We start from the raw sequence: 20315 nt of genomic DNA, 5'->3' as shown, positions 1-20315 counted from the left end.
TTAATAAAAACTGCTCCGAAAACTGGAAAATAGTGTGGCAGAAACTTATATTAGACCAACATCTCACACCCTACCAGGATAAGATCAAAATGGGTGCAGGATTTAGACATAAAAGACAATATTATAAGCAAACTAGGAGATCAAGGAATAGTTTACTTGTCAGAACTATGGAAAGGGGAACAGGAAAAGATGGAGAACATAATTAAAAATAAATTGGATAGTTTTGATTACATTAAATTAAAAAGCTTTTGTACGGGCAAAACCACTGTAACTAAGATCAAAAGAAATGTAAATTGAGATACAATTTTACAACTAGTGTTTCAGACAAAGGATTCCTTTCTAAAAAGTATATAAAGCTGATTCAAATTTATAAAAAAAACCAAGGCATTATGCAAAGGTAATTTGCTGATGAGGAAATCAAAACTATTTATTGTCATATGAAAAATTGCTTTAAGTCATTACTGATTAGAGAAATGCAAATTAAAGTATCTCTTAGGTACCACCTCACACCTCTCAGATTGATGAATATGACCAGAAAGGACAATGACCAACATTGGAAGGGATATGGGAAATCTGGGACACCAATGCATTATTGGTGAAGCTGTGAACTGATCCCATCTTTCTGGAGAGCAATTTTGAATTATGCCCAAACAGCAATAAAAATGTATGTACACACACACACACACCTTGGATCCAGCAATATCAATAAAGGATCTTTATTCTAAAGAGATCCTGAAAAAGAATAAAAACATCAGTTGTACAAAAGTGTTCATAGCACCCCTGTTTGTGATGGCAAAGAATTAGAAATCAAGAGGATGCCCGTCAATTGGGGAATGGCTTGAACAAATCGTGTTATGTGTACGTTATGGATCGTTATTGTTCTATTAGAAACCAGAAAGGATGGCATTTCAGAGAAGCCTGGAAAGACTTGCATGAACTGATGCTGAGCAAGATTAATAGAACAAGAACTTTGTACACCCTAACAACAAGAAGGTGATGAACAACCTTAATGGACTTGCTTATTCTATCAGTGCAATAATCAGGGACAATTTAGGGTATCTGTGATGGAGAATACCATCTGTATCCAGAAAAAGAACTGTGGAGTTTAAACAAAGACCAAAGATTATTACCTTCAGTTTTTTAAAAAGTTATCTTATGTACTATATAATTTTTCTATCTCTAATATTTCATTTCTTCCTCAAGTATATGTTTTGTTCTCTCAAAAGATTCAATTTTGATCAATGCATATCATGGAAACAAATGTAAAGATTATCAGATTGCCTTCTGTGGGGGAGAGGGAAGAGGGATGGCAGGGTGGGGAAACCTGTAAAGTTCAAAACCTTACAAAAAATGATAGGTAGAAACTACTATTGTATATAATTGGAAAACAAAATATATATACAATCAAAAAAAATAATGAAAGTCACCTTTAAAGTCCTAAATTTTCATACTTCCTTTATTAATACTTTAAAGTCCTAAATTTTCATGCTCCTTTTATTAATATTAATTCTTCAAAGTTTCAGATTTAGTATGCAGGGTAGCTTCCTTTGCAGCTTTATTATATTTATGATGCTATTACATATATATGTGTATTTATGATCTCTTTATGAATTCAAATCAAGATCCCTTCATAACTTAATCAGTAGTGTTCTTCATATATGGAATTTAAAAAAATATTACCTTTCTAGTCAGAGGACTTTTGAATATAGGTAGGTTTTTGGACACAGGCACAAAATCTCTTGCTTGACCTATACTAAACATTTATTTCCAGATAACAAAGGAGAAGGAGTAAAGTAATTTTGATAAGCACTTCTTTCATGAAAGGTTGTTGAGAGGTAGGAAGAGCTCTGGCATATAATTAACACTTAATATATTGCGTTATTTCTAACTTGGGTTAGAACTAGGGTTTGTTTTTCATTAACATGGCTTTCAAGAACCCATGTTCTCTCCTTCTTTAGGTTGAGGTCTCTTTTAGAAGTTTAAGGATAGGGGCGGCTAGGTGGCATAGTGGATAAAGCACTGGCCTTGGAGTCAGGATTACCTGGGTTTGATTCTGGTCTCAGACACTTAATAATTACCTAGCTGTGTGGCCTTGGGCAAGCCACTTAACCCCATTTTGCCTTGCAAAAACCTTAAAAAAAAGTTTAAGGATAGCAGAGGAGAAAAATCTTACCTTTCCAGTCTTATTGCTCATTACTTCTTTTTAGGTTTTGGTTAGAAGAAAAAGAGCTTATAATGCCAAATGGACTAGTTTATATTTGATCCTTAAAGTTATTGGGGGGGGCATTCAATTTTTGAGTAGCAGACTGATATACTATACTAACTTATATATATATATATATATATATATATATATATATATATATATATATATATATATATATATATATATATAACATACCTTGTTTTGGGAGCCTGAAATTTGAAAAAAAATAATTACATAAAGTTAGTGAACTCATTCATCATAAAATTCATACAGCTCATCACCATCAAAACTCCCTTCCATCAGCTCATCCTCATCTCTATCTGATGACAAATCTCTGTCTTAGGAGAGACTGACTGTTCTCCTGCCTGTGTTCTGCTCTGCAGTTGACCACAAGCTCTCCCTGGGCAAGTCTGGTGCATAGATGCATGCTTAGTCCATTCTGTTTCATGAACCTGAAGCACCAATTGTGTCCTCCCTTGAAATCAGTCACTTTTTTTTCATCAGCAATTCTCACCTCCTGCTGAACCATCTTGGTAGACACAGGAATTCCACTTGCCCTTTGCTCTTCAATGCATATCTTCAATTTCCTCACCAATTCAGGCCACTTGGATGACTGTCTGAGATTGCTTTCTCACTTGAAGGAGGACCAGACTGATGTTCAGCAGCATGATTTCCATTCGCTTTTACAAACTGGTTTACTTTGAACTTGAATTCAGCACTGGAAGAAAATCTTTTCTGAGCCATTTCTGGGTAGAACGTGGCAAAACATAACCTAATATATTGGTAACAAATGCAAAACAATGAGCACAAAGACAAGAAGTGCAAAAAAGCAGGAAATGCAAGTAAAAAAATCTATAACCACTATTTTTAGATCCCAAATTTTTCAAAAAAGGGTGTGTCATACATGGGAAATATGATAGACAAATAGAGTAAATATTGGTGTGGGGGTTGCAAAGCAAGATTTTTTTCTATAATCCAGGTGAGAGGTAATGAGAACTAAAAGTAAGGATCAGTGGTAGTGAGAGGAAGGGAACAGATGTAAGAGAAGAGGCAGAAATGACAAATTCCCACAACCCAAAAGAGATTATGATTTTCCCCAAATTAACACAAGTAGGATTAAATAGTAAAGTTCTCTAATCTTTTGAATTGCAAATCTGGCATGTTGTTCACTTTATCATGTCATCTTTTTCAAACAAGTATTATACAGGGTACTCTGTTAGACCATGGGAGTAGAGATGATGAAAAGTTATAATCCATATCCTCATGGAGTTTATAGTTCTTAGTTCATGATACAATAGAAAGTCTTCTGGATGTGAAATCAGAAAACCAAGTTTCCCCCCCCCCCCCCTCATTCTAGGTTTTCAAGTGGAAGCTAGGTAACCATTTATCTGATATAGAGAAGATTCCATTTAGGTATGAACTAAATAAATGCTGAGGTCCTTGCCAACTCTGTTTTTTTTTGATTCTGTGGATTGAAATTCCTTGCTCTGTTTTTTACTCCATTTTTACATTGGACAAGTTACTTATCCTCCCTAAGGCTTCTCCTACAAGGAGGGGGTTGGGCTCTTAATGTATATAGTTATTTCTTTTGTAAGAGAAACTATTATTCTTTTGTTAACAGAAACTATTATTCATCTTTATATCTCCTAAGTGACCAGCAGAATAAGCATTTAATATATTTTTGGTGTATTGAATTGAATTATTTCCAAATTCCTCAAATATCTCCCCAGTTTACTTTGTTACTATGAATATATAAATGATTAATTTCCCTAAGCCACAATAATTTTGAGTTTTATCATTTTATATATTTTTATTTGCCAAATATAAATAGTACAAGTAAATACAAAGTAGTTCTAGGAGGGAAAGAGGAGGTGAGGCAGTGTATTAGGAACATTTTGTAAATTTATATATATCAAATTGAGCTGAGACTTAGAGAAAGATAAAGATTCTGAGGCATTTAAGGTGAAAAGTGAGTGTGTCAAGTATATGCCAAGGAGTGCTGTCTATGGAAAGACAAGGATAAAGAATTTGAAAATAAAAAATTCAGGAAATATCATTTAGGCCAATCTGACTAGGATATTGAATAGTTGAGAAGTGATGTCAAATAAGTGTGAAAACACATGTTGTGACCAATTTGTGGAGGACTTTTAATTTCAGAATGGATGCCTTATAAACTAGAGGGAACCATTGATCTTTTTTTGGTAGTGGTGGAACTAACTTCACATTTGTTTTTTTATTTTTGGTAGCCCCTTATAAAATGATTTTGAAGTAAACAACCTAGAAACTGAAAACTGGGAGCCTAAAAATTAGGAAGTTTTTGCAATAGTACAGTCAACAGTGATGAGAATTTGCACAAAGATTATGGCTACAAGAAGAGAGAGAAGAGGTACATTTGACAAGAAATAACAATTACTTGGATATGAGGGATGAGGAGAGGGAACAATCAAGGTGTTGCTATGTTTTCAAACCTAAAGACTTGCCTCCTAAAATGGGAAGTTTGAAGGAAAGATGAATTCAGGGAAGGAAGTAATAAATCACATCTTGAACTTTTCTTCAAAATCCCTATGGGTATATCTAGGAAAAGATGTTCAATATGAAGTGTGTAAAAAGCCAATTTAGTAGAAAGAGCTAGATATATAGATTTAGAAGTCATCATAATGGAGATGACCATTGAACCCATGTAAGCTGATTTTAGGGTAAAAGATAAAAGAAGCTGACAAAGGACAGAGATTTAGCAGATGATACACACAGTGAAGAGGTACAGTGTAGATAATTACCCATCAAAGGAAATGGAGAAAGAACAGTTTTGTCTCTATCTCTATGCCAAGTGCTAATATTATATTTTGAGATAGCAAGTATTTATTAGTAAAAGTTTGTGAATTGAATTGAGATTCTCCCTTTAATTTAGCATCTCTTTATAGAATGCCTAATATCACTATAATTGATTTATTCACTTTTAGAGTAAAGAAAAATGACAAATGAATAATACTTTGTCAGGGGACATCTTCAGAGCAAGGTTTTTGAGTATATTGTAGTATTACAGATTAAACATAATCTACTGATCATGTTCATTATGGCCCAGTGACACTCTCAAGGTCTCCTCATCTCTTTTAAATCATTATAAAGTTAAATTTTGTGATGTGTGGTTTTAATATGGTATATTTTCACTGTTTTCATAGAATTCAGTTATTTTCAATGAACCAGAATATTTTAATTATCAATTTTTCCTTTTCTAATCAGTCTAAATAAATAAATATATATTTTATTTTTTACTGTAAACTCATTAGAAATTAAAGTATGAAAAGTGATCACTTGGACTAATATTTCTGGATTTAATTGTTTAATTTTACTTCCAAATATTTATGTTGACTCTAAAGAGTAGTATTAATTATTTGGGAGCAAGATTTTTACTAATAACCTATAGTATTTATATGTAGTTTAATAGCATAAAATATGAACACATGTACATATTCAGACCAATATGTGTTTTTATCCCAATAAAATTTGAAGTAATTTTTATAAAAAGTTGTATGTGGAAGTTTAAAAGACTCAGCCATCCAACTAACACATTTCCATTCTTCAAATTCCCTATCATAGCATGGACAGTAAAATATATTTATACTCTTCTGCTGCTACTACTTTGTTAAACATGTTCTGGTTGGTTTGTTTGTTTTTCCACTTAGGAATGGCAGAATTCAATTCAGAAGAATGCTGGACTTGCATTTATTGAGCTCATCAATGAAGGAAGGTAAGTATTTGCAAATTTTTAGAAAACAGTCATTTTTTATTTTAGTCCACTAGGTGACTTTATATTTTAACCATCTGTTCCATAAAACTTGAAAAGTTCTTTTTTAAATTAAATGAGAGTTACTATATAGGTATATGGTATATTTGTTTTATTCATGTATAAAATGTTATACCCATTTATTTACCCAAAATCCTTACAGAAAGCAAAAAAAGGCAGAAAGGTTTACAAGGTTTATTTGTGATTTGAGCCACTATCTCACTAAGCTTTTTTTACATAGAGGATCAAGAGAATCCAATCTGTAAGCCCATCTGCCACTCCATCTGTTTGGGGAGCAGTGTTTACTATATACTTCCTCATTTTTTTATCAACTCATATGAATTAATTCTACATGAACATTTAATATTATCGTATATACAAAACATTGAATTCTTATGCCATAAAGCTGGTCATCTAAAATGGAATATTCTACACTTGTATTCATATCCTGTCTTTTAGCTGTCAATTTGTTTGTCCTTTGCTTTATTTACAGTCGAATAGTAATGGACTTTCTTTGGCTTAGTTGACAGTGGACACATCAAGACAGATGTACCTATCTCTTCTTTGAAATGTATAATTTCTAATCCAGACTTAAATTCTTCACAACCCACTTTAAAAAAAATAAAATTTTAACGTACATTTTGGTCACTATTGTTATTTTTTGTTCAAGATCTTTTATCTTCTTGAAACTAGACTATTTTGCTGAAAATTATTTCCAGTTGTTCTTCTCTTATTTATTGCATTTTATGAACTTTAATAAAAATCTTTGTCTTATAGACTGTTAAACAAGAAGCTCTATTCAATTTAATGGATTGAAAAAATGAATTAGTATAAGTTTTTAGATGTGGGAGTGGGAGTGCTATTTCAGGAAAAGGGGAAATGTAGGATTGTCCATGTGTGATTTTAATTGTTTCCTTGGAAATCACTGGACTCACATTATAATAAATCTTGATATTTGGGATGCATGATCCTCTTCAGCAAGAATATCTATAAAAATGGAGATTAAGGGAAAAGGAAGAAAAACCCTGAAAAATAAATATTAAGCTCAAACTCTATCTATGTATTCTCTTTAAAAGCCCCATTATAGTTTTCCTTTACTTTCAGAAGCAGTTTAGTGCAGGAGGAACATAAAAAACTGAAATTGCGATTTTGTAAAAATATCATTTTTATCCAGTAGGTTCAACATTCATCATTTTTTAACAGAAGTTCTAACAAATAACAGAAATTATGTTCTTTGATTTGATTTTTACTGTCCTTGAAAAGTAACAAGGTTTTCAAACTTATTGTTTACATATATTGTCACATTCAATCTTTATATCTTCCTTTTGAGATAGCTACTTCGGGGATATTATCCCTATTTTGCAGATGAGAAATTAGACCCAGAGAGGTTAAATAAATTACTCAATGTAAGAAAATTACCGTTTGAGATGGAATCTATAAATGTGTTCCTTTTCATTCTAAACCTGGCATTATTCCCAATATTCCATCCTGTCTCAAAATCCTAGTAAATATAGAAATCACCTCTGTAGCATCCCTGATAGAAGCTCATCCTCCTTGTTGAATACTCCTCAAAACTAGAAAATCATCATCATGAAGCAAGCACTTAATTTTTTGTTCTAGTTTTTTTTCTCTCTCTAATATGAAGAAAATGCTCATCTAGTGGTCTTAGTTCTTACCTTTGAAATAACATAGAAATCTATTCTTTTTCTAATTGAGATTACTTCAATTATATACATGCTTGTACCATGCCTTCCTCTTTAAATTGAACTTTCCCAGATTCTTGAACTGTTAACTCTTCTAAGATTATGATTTCTCTTTTATTAAGCATAAATATAAAATAAGAAAAAACACATTGATATGTCTACAGAAAAACATGAGAGGATTTATAATATAATACAAAAACTTTCCATTTCAAGCAAGTCTATATGATAAATGTGTCCAAAGTTGTCCATATTTTCTTTGCTTCCTTGTACGTTTTCTTCTGTTCTCTGCTGTGCACCATTTACTTCACCCCAGGGTACAATCAAGCATAGATGTGTGTATATACTCACATATACATACACACATACATACATACATACACCTGTGTGTGTACACATTTTAATATATACACATATGTACATATACACATACTTTTCATAAATATATATGTGGTTTGTATTTCTCATTTTAATTAGCAGCACCCCTCCTCATTCCTCTTCTTCTGCTCCATAACTTGACCTCCTATTTCTTAACCAACCACCCTTCCAAGAAGTCCTCATTTATATATGCTTCTGTGCCCCTCACTGATCTACTTACCCTTCTATATACCCCTTATTCACTCTCTAGTTCACTACCCTCCTACTCCTTCCTCTTTTTTCTTTCTAAAGTTAAAAGGCATATATGTGTGTGTATCTATGTATGTATTTTTTCCTTCTTTAACTCATTCCTGCTGAGAATAGGTTTCCAGAACTACTAGCTCTCATTCCCCATCTAATTCCTCTGTAACAAATCTTTTCACACATCATTTGTATAAGAAACTCTTTTTTTGTCTTTTCTTACACCATTTACTTTTTAGAATACCATGCTACTCAGCTCTACTCCACTCTTTCCTTTGAACTACCCAATTACTACTAATAATCTTGAACATGTGATTTATATTTTCACATATAAATAATAACCAATGTGGCCTTTTTGAGTCCCTTATTCATTGAAGTTTACCATATATTTCTCTTGGATCTTATATGTCAGATTTTCTATTTAGTTCAGGTCTTTTTTTTTGCAACAAAACGTTGAAAGTCTGGCAATGCATTGAATGCTTCCCTCTTTTGTTTTCAGAATTACACTTTGCTGGATATGATATTTTTGACCACAGCCCTAGTGTTCCAAGGTCCACAGCCTTTCAGTGTAGCTGCTGCTAGTTTTTGTGTATTTCTAATTGTTGCTCTACCATATTTGAATTGTGTTGTTTTTTTTCCTTATTGCTTTTATTATTTTCTCCTTAACCTGGTGGTTTGGGGATTTGACTGATATTCCCGTCAATTTTCCTCCTAGAATCCCTTTCAAATGATGATTGATGGATATGTTTTCTATTTCTACTTACCCTACTTGTTCTAACACTTTAGCACAATTTTGTTTAATTGTTTCTTGTATTATTGTATCTAGATTTTTTATCATAGTTTACAATTATTCTTGTTTTCTCTTCTTGATCTGTTCATCTGTTCTCCAGATTTTTTTTAATGAGGTGTTTCACATTCTCTTCTATTTTTCCTAATTTTTATTTTGTTTATTATTTCTTGGTCACTAATAATTTCACTAGATTTTCAAGCAGTCATTTTCTTCCTTAGGCCTATGTTTCTCCTTTTCCAGTTGGTTAACTTTCTTTTCATATCTTCTTTTTTTCTTAGCTTGTTTTTTTAGCTTTTTCTCTGTCTCTTATTTAGTTTTAGTTTTTAAAATCCTTTTTTGAGTTCTTCTGTGAAGTCATTTTGAGCATATAGCTATTTGATGTTATTCTTTGGGATAGGACAGACTCTTTTCCTCCAATTTCTTTCTCTGAAGAGGATCCCCAGTCTTTTCTATTCCCATATTAACTGTCTATGGTTGGGATCTTTCTCCTTCGCCTGTTCATTTTTAATTTTTTAAAAATTATTTTTAGCAGCTTGTTGTTATATTCATCTCTAGCTCTGGGGTATAGGGGATGGTCCCTCTGGCCTTGTCCTGGGACCAACCTCTGGACTCCTTCCCCCCACCCTCTAAACCATAGGTGGAAAAGATCTTACTCCCTGAGGACCCTTCAGTGGCTATTACCTTCAGTTCTCCCCTCAGCCCTGCTACCAAGATCAAGAATTCAGTTCTCCTGTAATTGTTCACAGTCAGCAACCATTCTGGGCCACAGCTTCTGCCCTCACCAGATGTGTGCTGGTTCCTTCTTGCCCAGTATGGTGGTTCTGGCATCCCTTATCAGCAAAGATTCTCTCTCACCTCCAGCTAAGATGGCAGGGAGGTAAGAATTTCCTGGGGATGATGTAGAGGCTACCTCCCCTGTGGGCTGCTCCTAGGCCTCACCACTTGCTGCATCAGGGAACCTGCCTAGAGGTGTTCACCACTGTACTCATGCTGAACATTTTCCCAAGATCTTTCTTCCAATCTTACCTGGTTGTCCCAGGAGGACCACTATTCTTAATTATTTTTGAGCTGTCACCCTGAGATGTTTTTTCACTAATTTGTGGAGGAAATCTGGAGAGCTTGAAATTTTCTTTCCAGAATTCTAAGGGTATGATATCCAGACTTTTCAGCTTCCTACTATTTTCTGCTTATATTCTAATTTTCAGAGTCCTACCTGAAGTAAATTGATTGCTTTTTATGCCTTATATAACAGCAAAAAGTAAGTCATTCTTTTCCTTCTGATTCTATTTATCTATTAATTCACTGCCAAAAATTAGATGAGGTTTCCTAGCATTCTACTGTTTTCTTCTATTAGTCTTTTTTTGGTTGACAGAAATACTCAAAATTTTAAAAGAATTTCTATAAGACTTCATTTCCTCCATGTTGTATGTCCACACTTTTGTTAACCCCTAAACTCTTAGGATAGAATTCTTTACCTTCACTTTTATAAAATTTATGAAAATATTTTAAAATTTCCACTCAAGTTATTTTGTTGCTTGATACATTTTCTTTTTGGGAAAGATAACGGGGGGGGGGGGGGAATTTAGGTCTAGAGAGATAGATGATAACTTAAGGCAGGGCATTTACTTTGGAAAGCAAATTTGTTGTTGTTTTAGGTATCTGGAAAGGGTTGTTGCATAGGAAACTTAAGTACCTGTGGGCCCTGCCCTGGCAATTGCTTTGAATACAGTTGCCACTTCAGATTTTTTTTTTTTATTAAAGATATTATTTGAGTTTTACAATTTTTTCCCAATCTTGCTTCCCTCCCCCACCCCACCCCACAGATAGCACTCCATCAGTCTTTACTTTGTTTCCATGTTGACCTTGCTCCAAATTGGGTGTAATGAGAGAGAAATCATATCCTTAAAGAGAACAGAATTCTCAGAGGTAACCAGATCAGACAATAAGATATCTGGTTTGGTTTTTTTTTCCCCAAATTAAAGGGAATAGTCCTTGTACTCCACAGCTCCTTATCTGGATACAGATGGTACGCTCCTTTGCAGACAAACTTGTTCCCAATTGTTGCACTGATGGAATGAGCAAGTCTTCAAGGTTGAACATCACTCCCATGTTGCTGTTAGGTTGTACAGTGTTTTTCTGGTTCTGCTTATCTCACTGAGCATCAGTTCATGCAAATCCCTCCAGGTTTCCCTGAAATTCCGTCCCTCCTGGTCTCCAATAGAACAATAGTGTTCCATGACATACATATACCACAGTTTGCTAAGCCATTCCCCAATTGAAGTACATTTACTGGATTTCCAATTCTTTGCCACCACAAACAGGGCTGCTATAAATATTTTTGTACAAGTAATGTTTTTACCCTTTTTTCCTCATCTCTTCAGGGTATAGACCCAGGAGTGGTATTGCTGGGTCAAAGGGTATGCACATTTCTGTTGCCCTTTGGGCATAGTTCCAAATAGCTCTCCAGAAGGGTTGGATGAGTTCACAGCTCCACCAACAGTGTAATAGTGTCCCAGATTTCCTATATCCCTTCCAACAGTGATCATTATCCTTCCTGGTCATACTGGCCAATCTGAGAGGTGTGAGGTGGTACCTCAGAGAAACTTTAATTTGCATTTCTCTAATAATTAATGATTTAGAGCATTTTTTCATATGGCTATGGATTGCTTTGATCTCCTCATCTGTAAATTGCCTTTGCATATCCTTTGACCATTTGTCAATTGGGGAATGGCTTTTCGTTTTAAAAATATGACTCAGTTCTCTGTATATTTTAGAAATGAGTCCTTTGTCAGAATCATTAATTGTAAAGATTGTTTCCCAATTTACTACTTTTCTTTTGATCTTGATTACATTGGTTTTATCTGTGCAACACTTCAGATTTTTATGTGAAAGTTGCTTGTTTAAAAAAAAAAATTAACTGATGTTCTAAAGGAAATCTAAAATATTCCCATAAGGACTTGTAAAGAGTGGTAAGGATAATTTTTCAAAACCATAGATGAAGTTGAAGTAGTTTTTAAAACAGTTATGGATTTCTCACTCATCTCCTTGATTAGTTTATTCCTGGTCCCAAATGTCTTTACTGCTCCCTTTTACTATTCCATCACAGCCCACCAAAAAAAAAGAGAAGTCAAATATAAATATTCAGGTTTCTCCTCTTTTTTTTAAATGTATATATATATTGAGAAAACTTTGGGGAAATTTTTTTCTTAGTCCTGATAGTTCTTATTTAACTTTGTAGTCTAAAGTATCTCTTTATTCTCAGCCTATATTGGATAATGTAAACCCCAGTAGATACTTTTGACCTTCATTCTTACCTATTATTGAATTGATACACGTAAGCAATTCAGAGCCTTAAAAGAGTTGCCTAGGGAGCTAGGAGGCTAGGTGACTTGCCAGTGGTCATACAAGTAGTATGTGTCAGAAGTAGGTCCTATCCAAAGTCTATCGATCCCTCTAGCCACTCTGTGTTTCTCATCTGGGAGATATTTGCTAAGATTAAATGGCTAATTTTAATCAAATGACTGTGTGTTTCTCATTAGAATTATCCTAGAGAAGTTCAGAGACAGAGATGTAACATTAAGGTATTGGACTGTAATAAATATATTTTTACATGGCGATATATGAAACAGAAGCATTGAAATTAGTTTCATTGGTGAAAGTACCCAAACCCTTTAACATGAGTATTGTAGACGATCAAATGAATAATTTTGTGCTTAGGTAATCTGAAAACAAAGACTTACTCAGTTTATATCCACAAGAACTTTTTGTCCTTACAAATAGTTGTTCCTAATAGAACAAATGTGGACTACCAGAAGATGAGTCCATTGCATTCCTTCTCCTTCACTATTCATGAGCCATCTTAGTTTGTTTATTAAGGTTAACTTTAAGTCCCAAGCTAGATTAGATGTTCCTTAAGTGAAAGAGTCATGTCTTCTATTCCTTTTTATACCTGCTAACATTTACTGAACAATAATTTTGCAAATTACTGTTCAGTAAATGTTAGCAGCTCCACTTTCATAGTGTCAAAGAATTTAATAGTTGGAAAGGATCTTTAGTGACTGTCTCCTCTAAACCTCTTGTTTCATAAATGAAATGACATGACTCAGAAGGCATAAGTAATTTTGTTATTAAAGTCACACATTCTATCAAAACTGGTCTTATAACTATAGAGGTTCAGTGTCCCTTCTTTTAATCTCTTACTGTCATAAATCTGGCTTGTGATTTCCAGCCCCAAAATATGATATCTGTAAATTTTCTATGTAAATAACATATGAAAGTATCTCTAGGATGCCTTCTTTCACCTGATATTTTCAAAGATTTAAATGGGATATGTACTAAAATAACATTCTCTCTGCAGTTAGGATTTCAGTCTTTAGTGCTTTAGTGGAGATGAAGATAGGAACCTTTAAGTGGAAATTGTTATAAATATTTATCCTATTTAACATCTAAATTTAGGAATATAATTCATCAATCATTGCTAGAGAGGATAATTGCAGAGTTGTCAACAATTAACAGGACAAAAACAGTTGATGAATGTGCAGTTGAATTGAAATACTCCCTAGCACAGACTGAAATTATAAACTGGATCATTTAAAGGAATCTTAACAAAGGGTCTTTGTAATTAAAACAAAGCAAGGTTAATGAGATGTAAAATTGCTTATAATCTCTATGCAATAATGGTCTCATTTAAAATTATTAAAATATGAATTGAAGAATTAGAAGAGTTTAAATGATTTAAATTGTAGAATGCAGTTAACCAGTTTAACAAATAAAAAATTAAGTTAAATTATCCAAAATAAGACCTCATGGTTCGTGGGTGGGGGATATAGGTAGTATATTATAGTATGCTCCTATTTAATTTTTTAACTTTCCAATTCAAAAATCTTGTTCAGTAATAACATGCAGAAACTCATTTTGTAGTATATATTAAGTACGTAATTCTGGTTTTAATTTGAAGTTGAACTGCTGAAAACTATTATAAAGAACATAAATAAGAACACCCACTGCCCACCATTGTTCTTCTTTGTGAGATAGTCTAATCTCTGTACCTGAAGTGTCTATTTCATGACATTCTTAATTCATCCCATACTAGGGAATTCTATGAATTTAATACAGGAATGAAAAATATAAAATCAAGGAATGTATGCTTTAAAAAAATCACTTAATTAGATTTTGTAGTTTAAATATTTTATTTCTGCCATTTAAATTTACTTGAAATTTGCTTTAAATTACTACAGATACATCTTTTAGTTGTATGATTAGGTCTAAAATATACATTTTGCTTCAAATGATATATATATATATAATAAGTATATATGACATCTATTTATGGGTATTCCAAAAACCTTATTGCAGTTTTAAACCTTAATAAATTTCAAAATACATATGAATGAATGAATATATAATATATACAAATTTTTTTTTAAAATAAGAACTATATGAGTAGAAAAAAGGATTAAAGTGATTAGAGAAAAATTCCTATCATATTGGGAAATTTCCTTTGAATGATTTTTAGGGAAGATTTGAGATGAAGATTTATTTTAATTTGAATAGTTGGAAGAAGTAATCATATCTATGAGATCACAGATGAATCAAAAGTAATTTTTAAATATAATCAGAAATGAAGATATATAAAATTATTTTATAAATAAAATCAATAAGTAAGTTACATTTCATAATAAGAAACTTGAAATCATCAGATAATACAAAATTATTTAGGGTTAACAAATTTTATGTACATATAGGCCATAAATTAATCTAGCCCCTTTAAATATACCTTTATTTAATGTAATAATAGCATACAGTTATACAGAAAAAAACCATTTTCTTCACAATTCTGTGATCAAGGTAATTGATGTGTTCTCAATCTCAGAAGGGAAATTTTTCAGAAGTCACCCAGGTTTTATTATTTTATTTTTATTTTATAAAGTATTTATTTTGTAGAGGCTACTATACTAAAATGCTAGGGGATACAAAGTAAGGTTAAAAACAATCTCTTCTGTCTGGGATGTTAAATTTTAATGAGGAAAATAATATTTAAATAATTAGATCTCTGTTACACACATACACACACAAACACTCTCTCACTCACTCACACTCTCTCTCTCTCTCTCTCTCTCTCTCTCTCTCTCTCTCTCTCTCTCTCTCTCCCTCTCCCTCTCCCTCCCTCCCTCCCTCCCTCCATGGAAGGAGAATGCTTTGGGCTGAATGGGGAGTTCTTAACTTCAGTAGGGCAAAAACTGATCAAATGTCCACATCAAATGTGGTACCAATATGTTCAGTCCCTAGGAGTAGAGGACCATCATAGTACCTAAGTAGGACCACAACAGACCAGGTCTGTAAAACAGAGCAGGTTAATGCTTCCATGCCAATTATCCCAGCCTTAGTGAGATATAGAAGCCCAGCATTAAAGGAAAAAAAAAAAAAGAGGGGGACAAGTGAAGTAGTAGAATATTGTAAGCTTGGTGGGCAGTTATTGGAATAAACTTCTGGTTTGTCTTCCTTACTAGGATTTCTCTCTCCTCTAATCTATGCTCCATTCAGATGTGGAAACCATCTTCCCAAAACAAAAATCTGGTCATATCATATTCCGATACCCCATTCAATAAATTCTAGTGGTCTCCTATTATCTCCAGGATGAAGTAGATGTGTATATACATATATTTTATTTACCTATATACATGTACATATATGTATGCACATGCATATACTTAATATGTGTGTGTGTGTGTTCTTAAATTTAGGCTTTTAACTCCCTTTATAGTGTGACTCTTCCTACTTTTTCAGTCCTTTTATAATTTTCTCCCATCTATATCCTCTATGATCCAGTGACCTCCTAAGTCCCCTGACTCTCTCCGTTTTCACTGACTGCTTCCCATGCATAGATTGCTTTTCTTTTTCTTCTCCACCTGTTGGATTTCCTAGCTTCCTTTAAGAGATGGCTAAAATCCTACCCTTTACAATAAATCTTTCCTACCCCTCCATTCCCTTTCCCCAAAGCTTTCCCTCTGTTACTTATCTGAAATTTATTCCGTGTACATATATATATGTATATATATTCAACAGTAAATGTACAATTTATATATGCATATATAAATTGTACATTTATTTCTTCATTCACTTGTTAACTCTTTGAAAAGAGGTAGTATTTTTATCTTTCTTTTTATATCCTACTTTTAGCACCATCTCCAACACATGGTCAGTTTATTGTCTTCACTTCACTACCTCTTGGAAATCCCTTATTCCCTCTTAGACTCAACATTACTGCTATCTCTAATAGGAAGCTTTCATCATTTTGCCCAGTTGCTAATGTTTACTCCTTCCCAAAATTACTTTATATTTACCTTTTATTTATTTGTCTATGTATATCCATTCATGTATTTCAATCATTTAGCATAATATTGGGCAAATAATTGGATCTTAATATGTGCTTATCAAATTGAACTGAAAGGTTCTGCTCTCCTCATTTCATATAGATGGAGTGAGGAAGTACTTGCCTCAGTATCTTAAGTCAACAAATGTAGACACTATTGGGAGATTCATTTAAACATAATTGGTTCCTGTCATTTAGGAATTTTCAGTCTGCTGGGTCAAGATGCAAAAAGTTTATAGTTAATACTCAAAAGTTGTATCCTAATAAAATGGGTAACTTTAAATTCAAATAAGTTATACAGATATTTCAGAGAGTGGAGAAGTCATTGACTGCTTTAGGAGATAATAAATTCCTCATAGAAGATGTGAATCTCAAAGAATATTAAATAAGAAATGTTAGATATTCAAAATATCAATTTCTAGATGTGTGTGTAAGTATGTGTATATCCCATCTACATATATGTACACACATATATACATAAATCTATATATTTATATCTGCACGTGCATACATATGCAGGAGAACAAGGAAAAAAACTTTATTTTTAAATCACAATCCTGAAATGACAATAAAATGTAATCCTGCAAGACAATACTATTTTATACTTCAGCTTTTATATAAATGAATGACTATCCAACATTTTCTGTCAATACCTACATTATACACAGATATGAACAAAACATTTTGAAATCTACCCATTAAATAAAAGTTTAGAATTCTCTGTACCTTTTACCCACATGAGAAACCTATGAAAATGAGGCCTTTTTAAAAAGACTAGACATTCTCCTCTTGAAAAATATTTTTCTTACTGTTTGAATTTTATAATGGGAGTAGCCAAGTGTTTAATTGTGAAATATCTTCAGCTTTTGTGAATCTAGGGAATATAGTCATGTCATACACCCATAGATCTTGAGATATGACCCTACCCTTTCCTCTACTCAAACTGTTTCTCCTACTAGTAATACCCACAGAATATATGTCAGATTTGTAGACTGGAAGAGTCAGAGCTTGGAAAATATTTTATGGGAAGAAGACTTGGACTAGATTTTTCATATTTCTTACAATGTAAAATGAAGTTAAAACTAGAATCAGAACACATTTCAGCTCCACTTTGTCAGTATCCACTTATTGCCCCATTGTTCTTTTTCACCAACAGAATTTCACAGTAAAGGGGAATATCTTGTTTCTCAATTCATTGTTAAAGCAAAAAGTATATTGATTATAATCATATGAAAGACTATATTAATTGCAGCTATAATACACGAACTGAGAGAACATATGCCTTTTTTTATAATTAAACCTTTTGGCAGTATTCATGATTAGCAGTAATAATAATAATAATCTCGGGGCGGCTAGGTGGCACAGTGAATAGAGCACTGGCCCTGGAGTCAGGACAACCTGAGTTCAAATCTGGCCTCCAACACCTAATAATTACCTAGCTGTGTGGCCTTGGGCAAGCTACTTAACCCCATTTGCCTTGCAAAAACATAATCATCCTCATCATCACCATCTTATACATATAATGATGGAACTCTAAGTTCCTTATCATTTTATATCCTCTTTCTTTTTTATTGTCCCAGAATTTACTTCCTTTCTCAGGTATGTCCTTACATATGCAAAGTATAGATCATGAGTCAATACTAGATTCTCCAGATACTTTGAATGGAAGCCAAAGTTTGAAATTTTCACACACCTCATCAGGAATTGCATGGGATCAGGAACTCCACTCTATCTCAACTAGTATAATTTTCTCACATATAATTATTCATTAATCTATAAGAATGATGGAGCTGGAAGGAACCTTGGAGAAGCTATTGTCTGATTCCTTCAAAAGTTAAATGACTTGTTTAATGTAACATGGCTCCTAAGTCAGAAGCAGAATTTTAATTCAGATGATATTTAACCATTTCTAGTATTCTATTTAATACATCTTGCTACCACCTCCTCCCCTTCATAAAAATAAAGGATTTAATTCCTCTATGATAACTTAGCAGTTAGAACACTTCATAGTAAAGGAGATTTTTGTTATCAGAATAAAAAACATTTGGTTTGCATTTTATTAATAGCCTTGGAAATCCTGGAAATCTCTGATTGGAGAGGGACCCAAGCCACCAAAGGGCCATAAGAACTAAGGAAAAACTTAAAATAAGGTTCTGAGACAATGACAACTGCCCAGAATACTTTTGTGGAAAGACAGCTAATATATTTGCATATGTTATGTATAATGGTATTATAGTTTTTCCCTTGCACATAGTTCTATCAAAAGTCTGAAGTTATCTTAGTGATGTGATTAGGCAATGGACTGCATAACTGAAGGAAAAATTATTGTTGGGTTGTTTTACTATTTTTTTTTTTTTAGGATTTTGCAAGGCAAATGGGGTTAAGTGGCTTGCCCAAGGCCACACAGCTAGGTAATTATTAAGTGTCTGAGTCTGGATTTGAACCCAGGTACTCCTGACTCCAGGGCTAGTGCTTTATCCACTGCGCCACCTAGCTGCCCCAGGAAAAATTATTGTACTAATAATATTTTTTAAAATTGCATCTTTATACTGAAAGCTAGCAAAGTTGATTTAGATTCCAACATAATTTATAGAAAAAAGTATTATGCCACAACTATATATTTAAATTTTTTTATAATTATCATAGCGATCCTGTCCTACATTTCCAACTGCACCCCTAGACTTCTCCTTCCAGGTAGTACCACATCAATATTTTAAATTCAGCACATTCAAAGATTTTTCCTTCTAACCTTGACCTTTCTTCAAACTTTATTATATCTGTTGAGGACACTTCAGTCATTCCAGTAACACTCACACTCAATAACTTCAGATTCATCTTTAGTGCTTATCTTTTCCTCAGCCCACATGTCCAATTAATTGCCATGGCTTGTCCATTCTACCTCTATAACATATCTTGCATCCTTCCCTTCTATCCACTCACAGGTCTGTCTCTGACTTCATTCCTGGGCATTGTATTAACCTCTAACTGAGCTAACTCCTTCTCTCTCTCCAACAAAGAATACAGAAAGCTGCCCCCAAAAAATCTTTCCAAGGCATAGGCTGATCCTTTCGCTCTCTTGTCAAAAACCTTTAGTGGTTCCCAAAATCTTCTTGGATAAGATGTTATTTTTCAAGCCAAGGACTTTCACATGTTGATTTCAAAAAACTCCATTCTTTTCATAAAAAATTACATGCCTTTTCATAATTTTTCTCTTCATAAATTCCATATTACAGGCAAACTGTAGTGCATACCCCAAATCATGTGTCTCATGCATTTTTCAACTTTCAGAAACAATTCATCACATCTGGAATGTACTTCAATCCTCAGAAACTTTGTTTTCCTTCAAGGACTCCTTTGCAACAAATGAGTTAAATTGAACTAAGTCATTCTATCTTCATAATTTATCCCCATTTATCCATCATTCAGTTATCTACACTAATAAATCAGTGTCTGTGATATTATTAGTATGGGTTCTACCCTTTGAAGAACAGGTTACACCATCACCATATCTCCTCAGTCTCTGCAATTTTTTGTGGAGAAATTTCCAGAAAACCTCCATAAAGGAGCTAGCTACCCAATATATTTGGTGCCTTTCTATGATTCCATTAGTATCTTTTAGTAATTAAGTTATGATCTTAACTTTACTCCTTTGAACATTCCATGTCTCACTGTAGTCATTTGTACTGTAGATAATATCTTACATATAAATCATTGTTGGTAATAAACTGTGACCTCCCTGTCCACCTTCTTTTGTTGCCTTTTAGGACAACAATAATTTTGCTGCTCAAATCATATCGTCTCATGAGTCATTATAATATGGCACTAACCAGAAAAAAATTAAATTT

At 33.2% G+C, this 20315-nt stretch overlaps 1 protein-coding gene across 7 annotated transcripts in view; it reads left to right on the top strand.

Annotated features, from left to right (window-relative positions):
• NBEA (neurobeachin) overlaps window positions 1-20315 on the top strand; it is a 796125-nt gene that overhangs the window by 388184 nt on the left and 387626 nt on the right. For all 7 annotated transcript variants that reach the window (XM_074216034.1, XM_074216037.1, XM_074216036.1 and 4 more), the window contains one exon: window positions 5890-5954. In XM_074216034.1, coding sequence (XP_074072135.1) covers window positions 5890-5954 — 65 coding nt within the window. The remainder of the gene's footprint in view (window positions 1-5889; window positions 5955-20315) is intronic.

The sequence above is a fragment of the Macrotis lagotis genome, chromosome 1, assembly GCF_037893015.1.
Source record: "Macrotis lagotis isolate mMagLag1 chromosome 1, bilby.v1.9.chrom.fasta, whole genome shotgun sequence".
Taxonomy (NCBI): Eukaryota; Metazoa; Chordata; class Mammalia; order Peramelemorphia; family Peramelidae; genus Macrotis; species Macrotis lagotis.
This window is presented reverse-complemented; position numbering and strand designations above follow the sequence as displayed.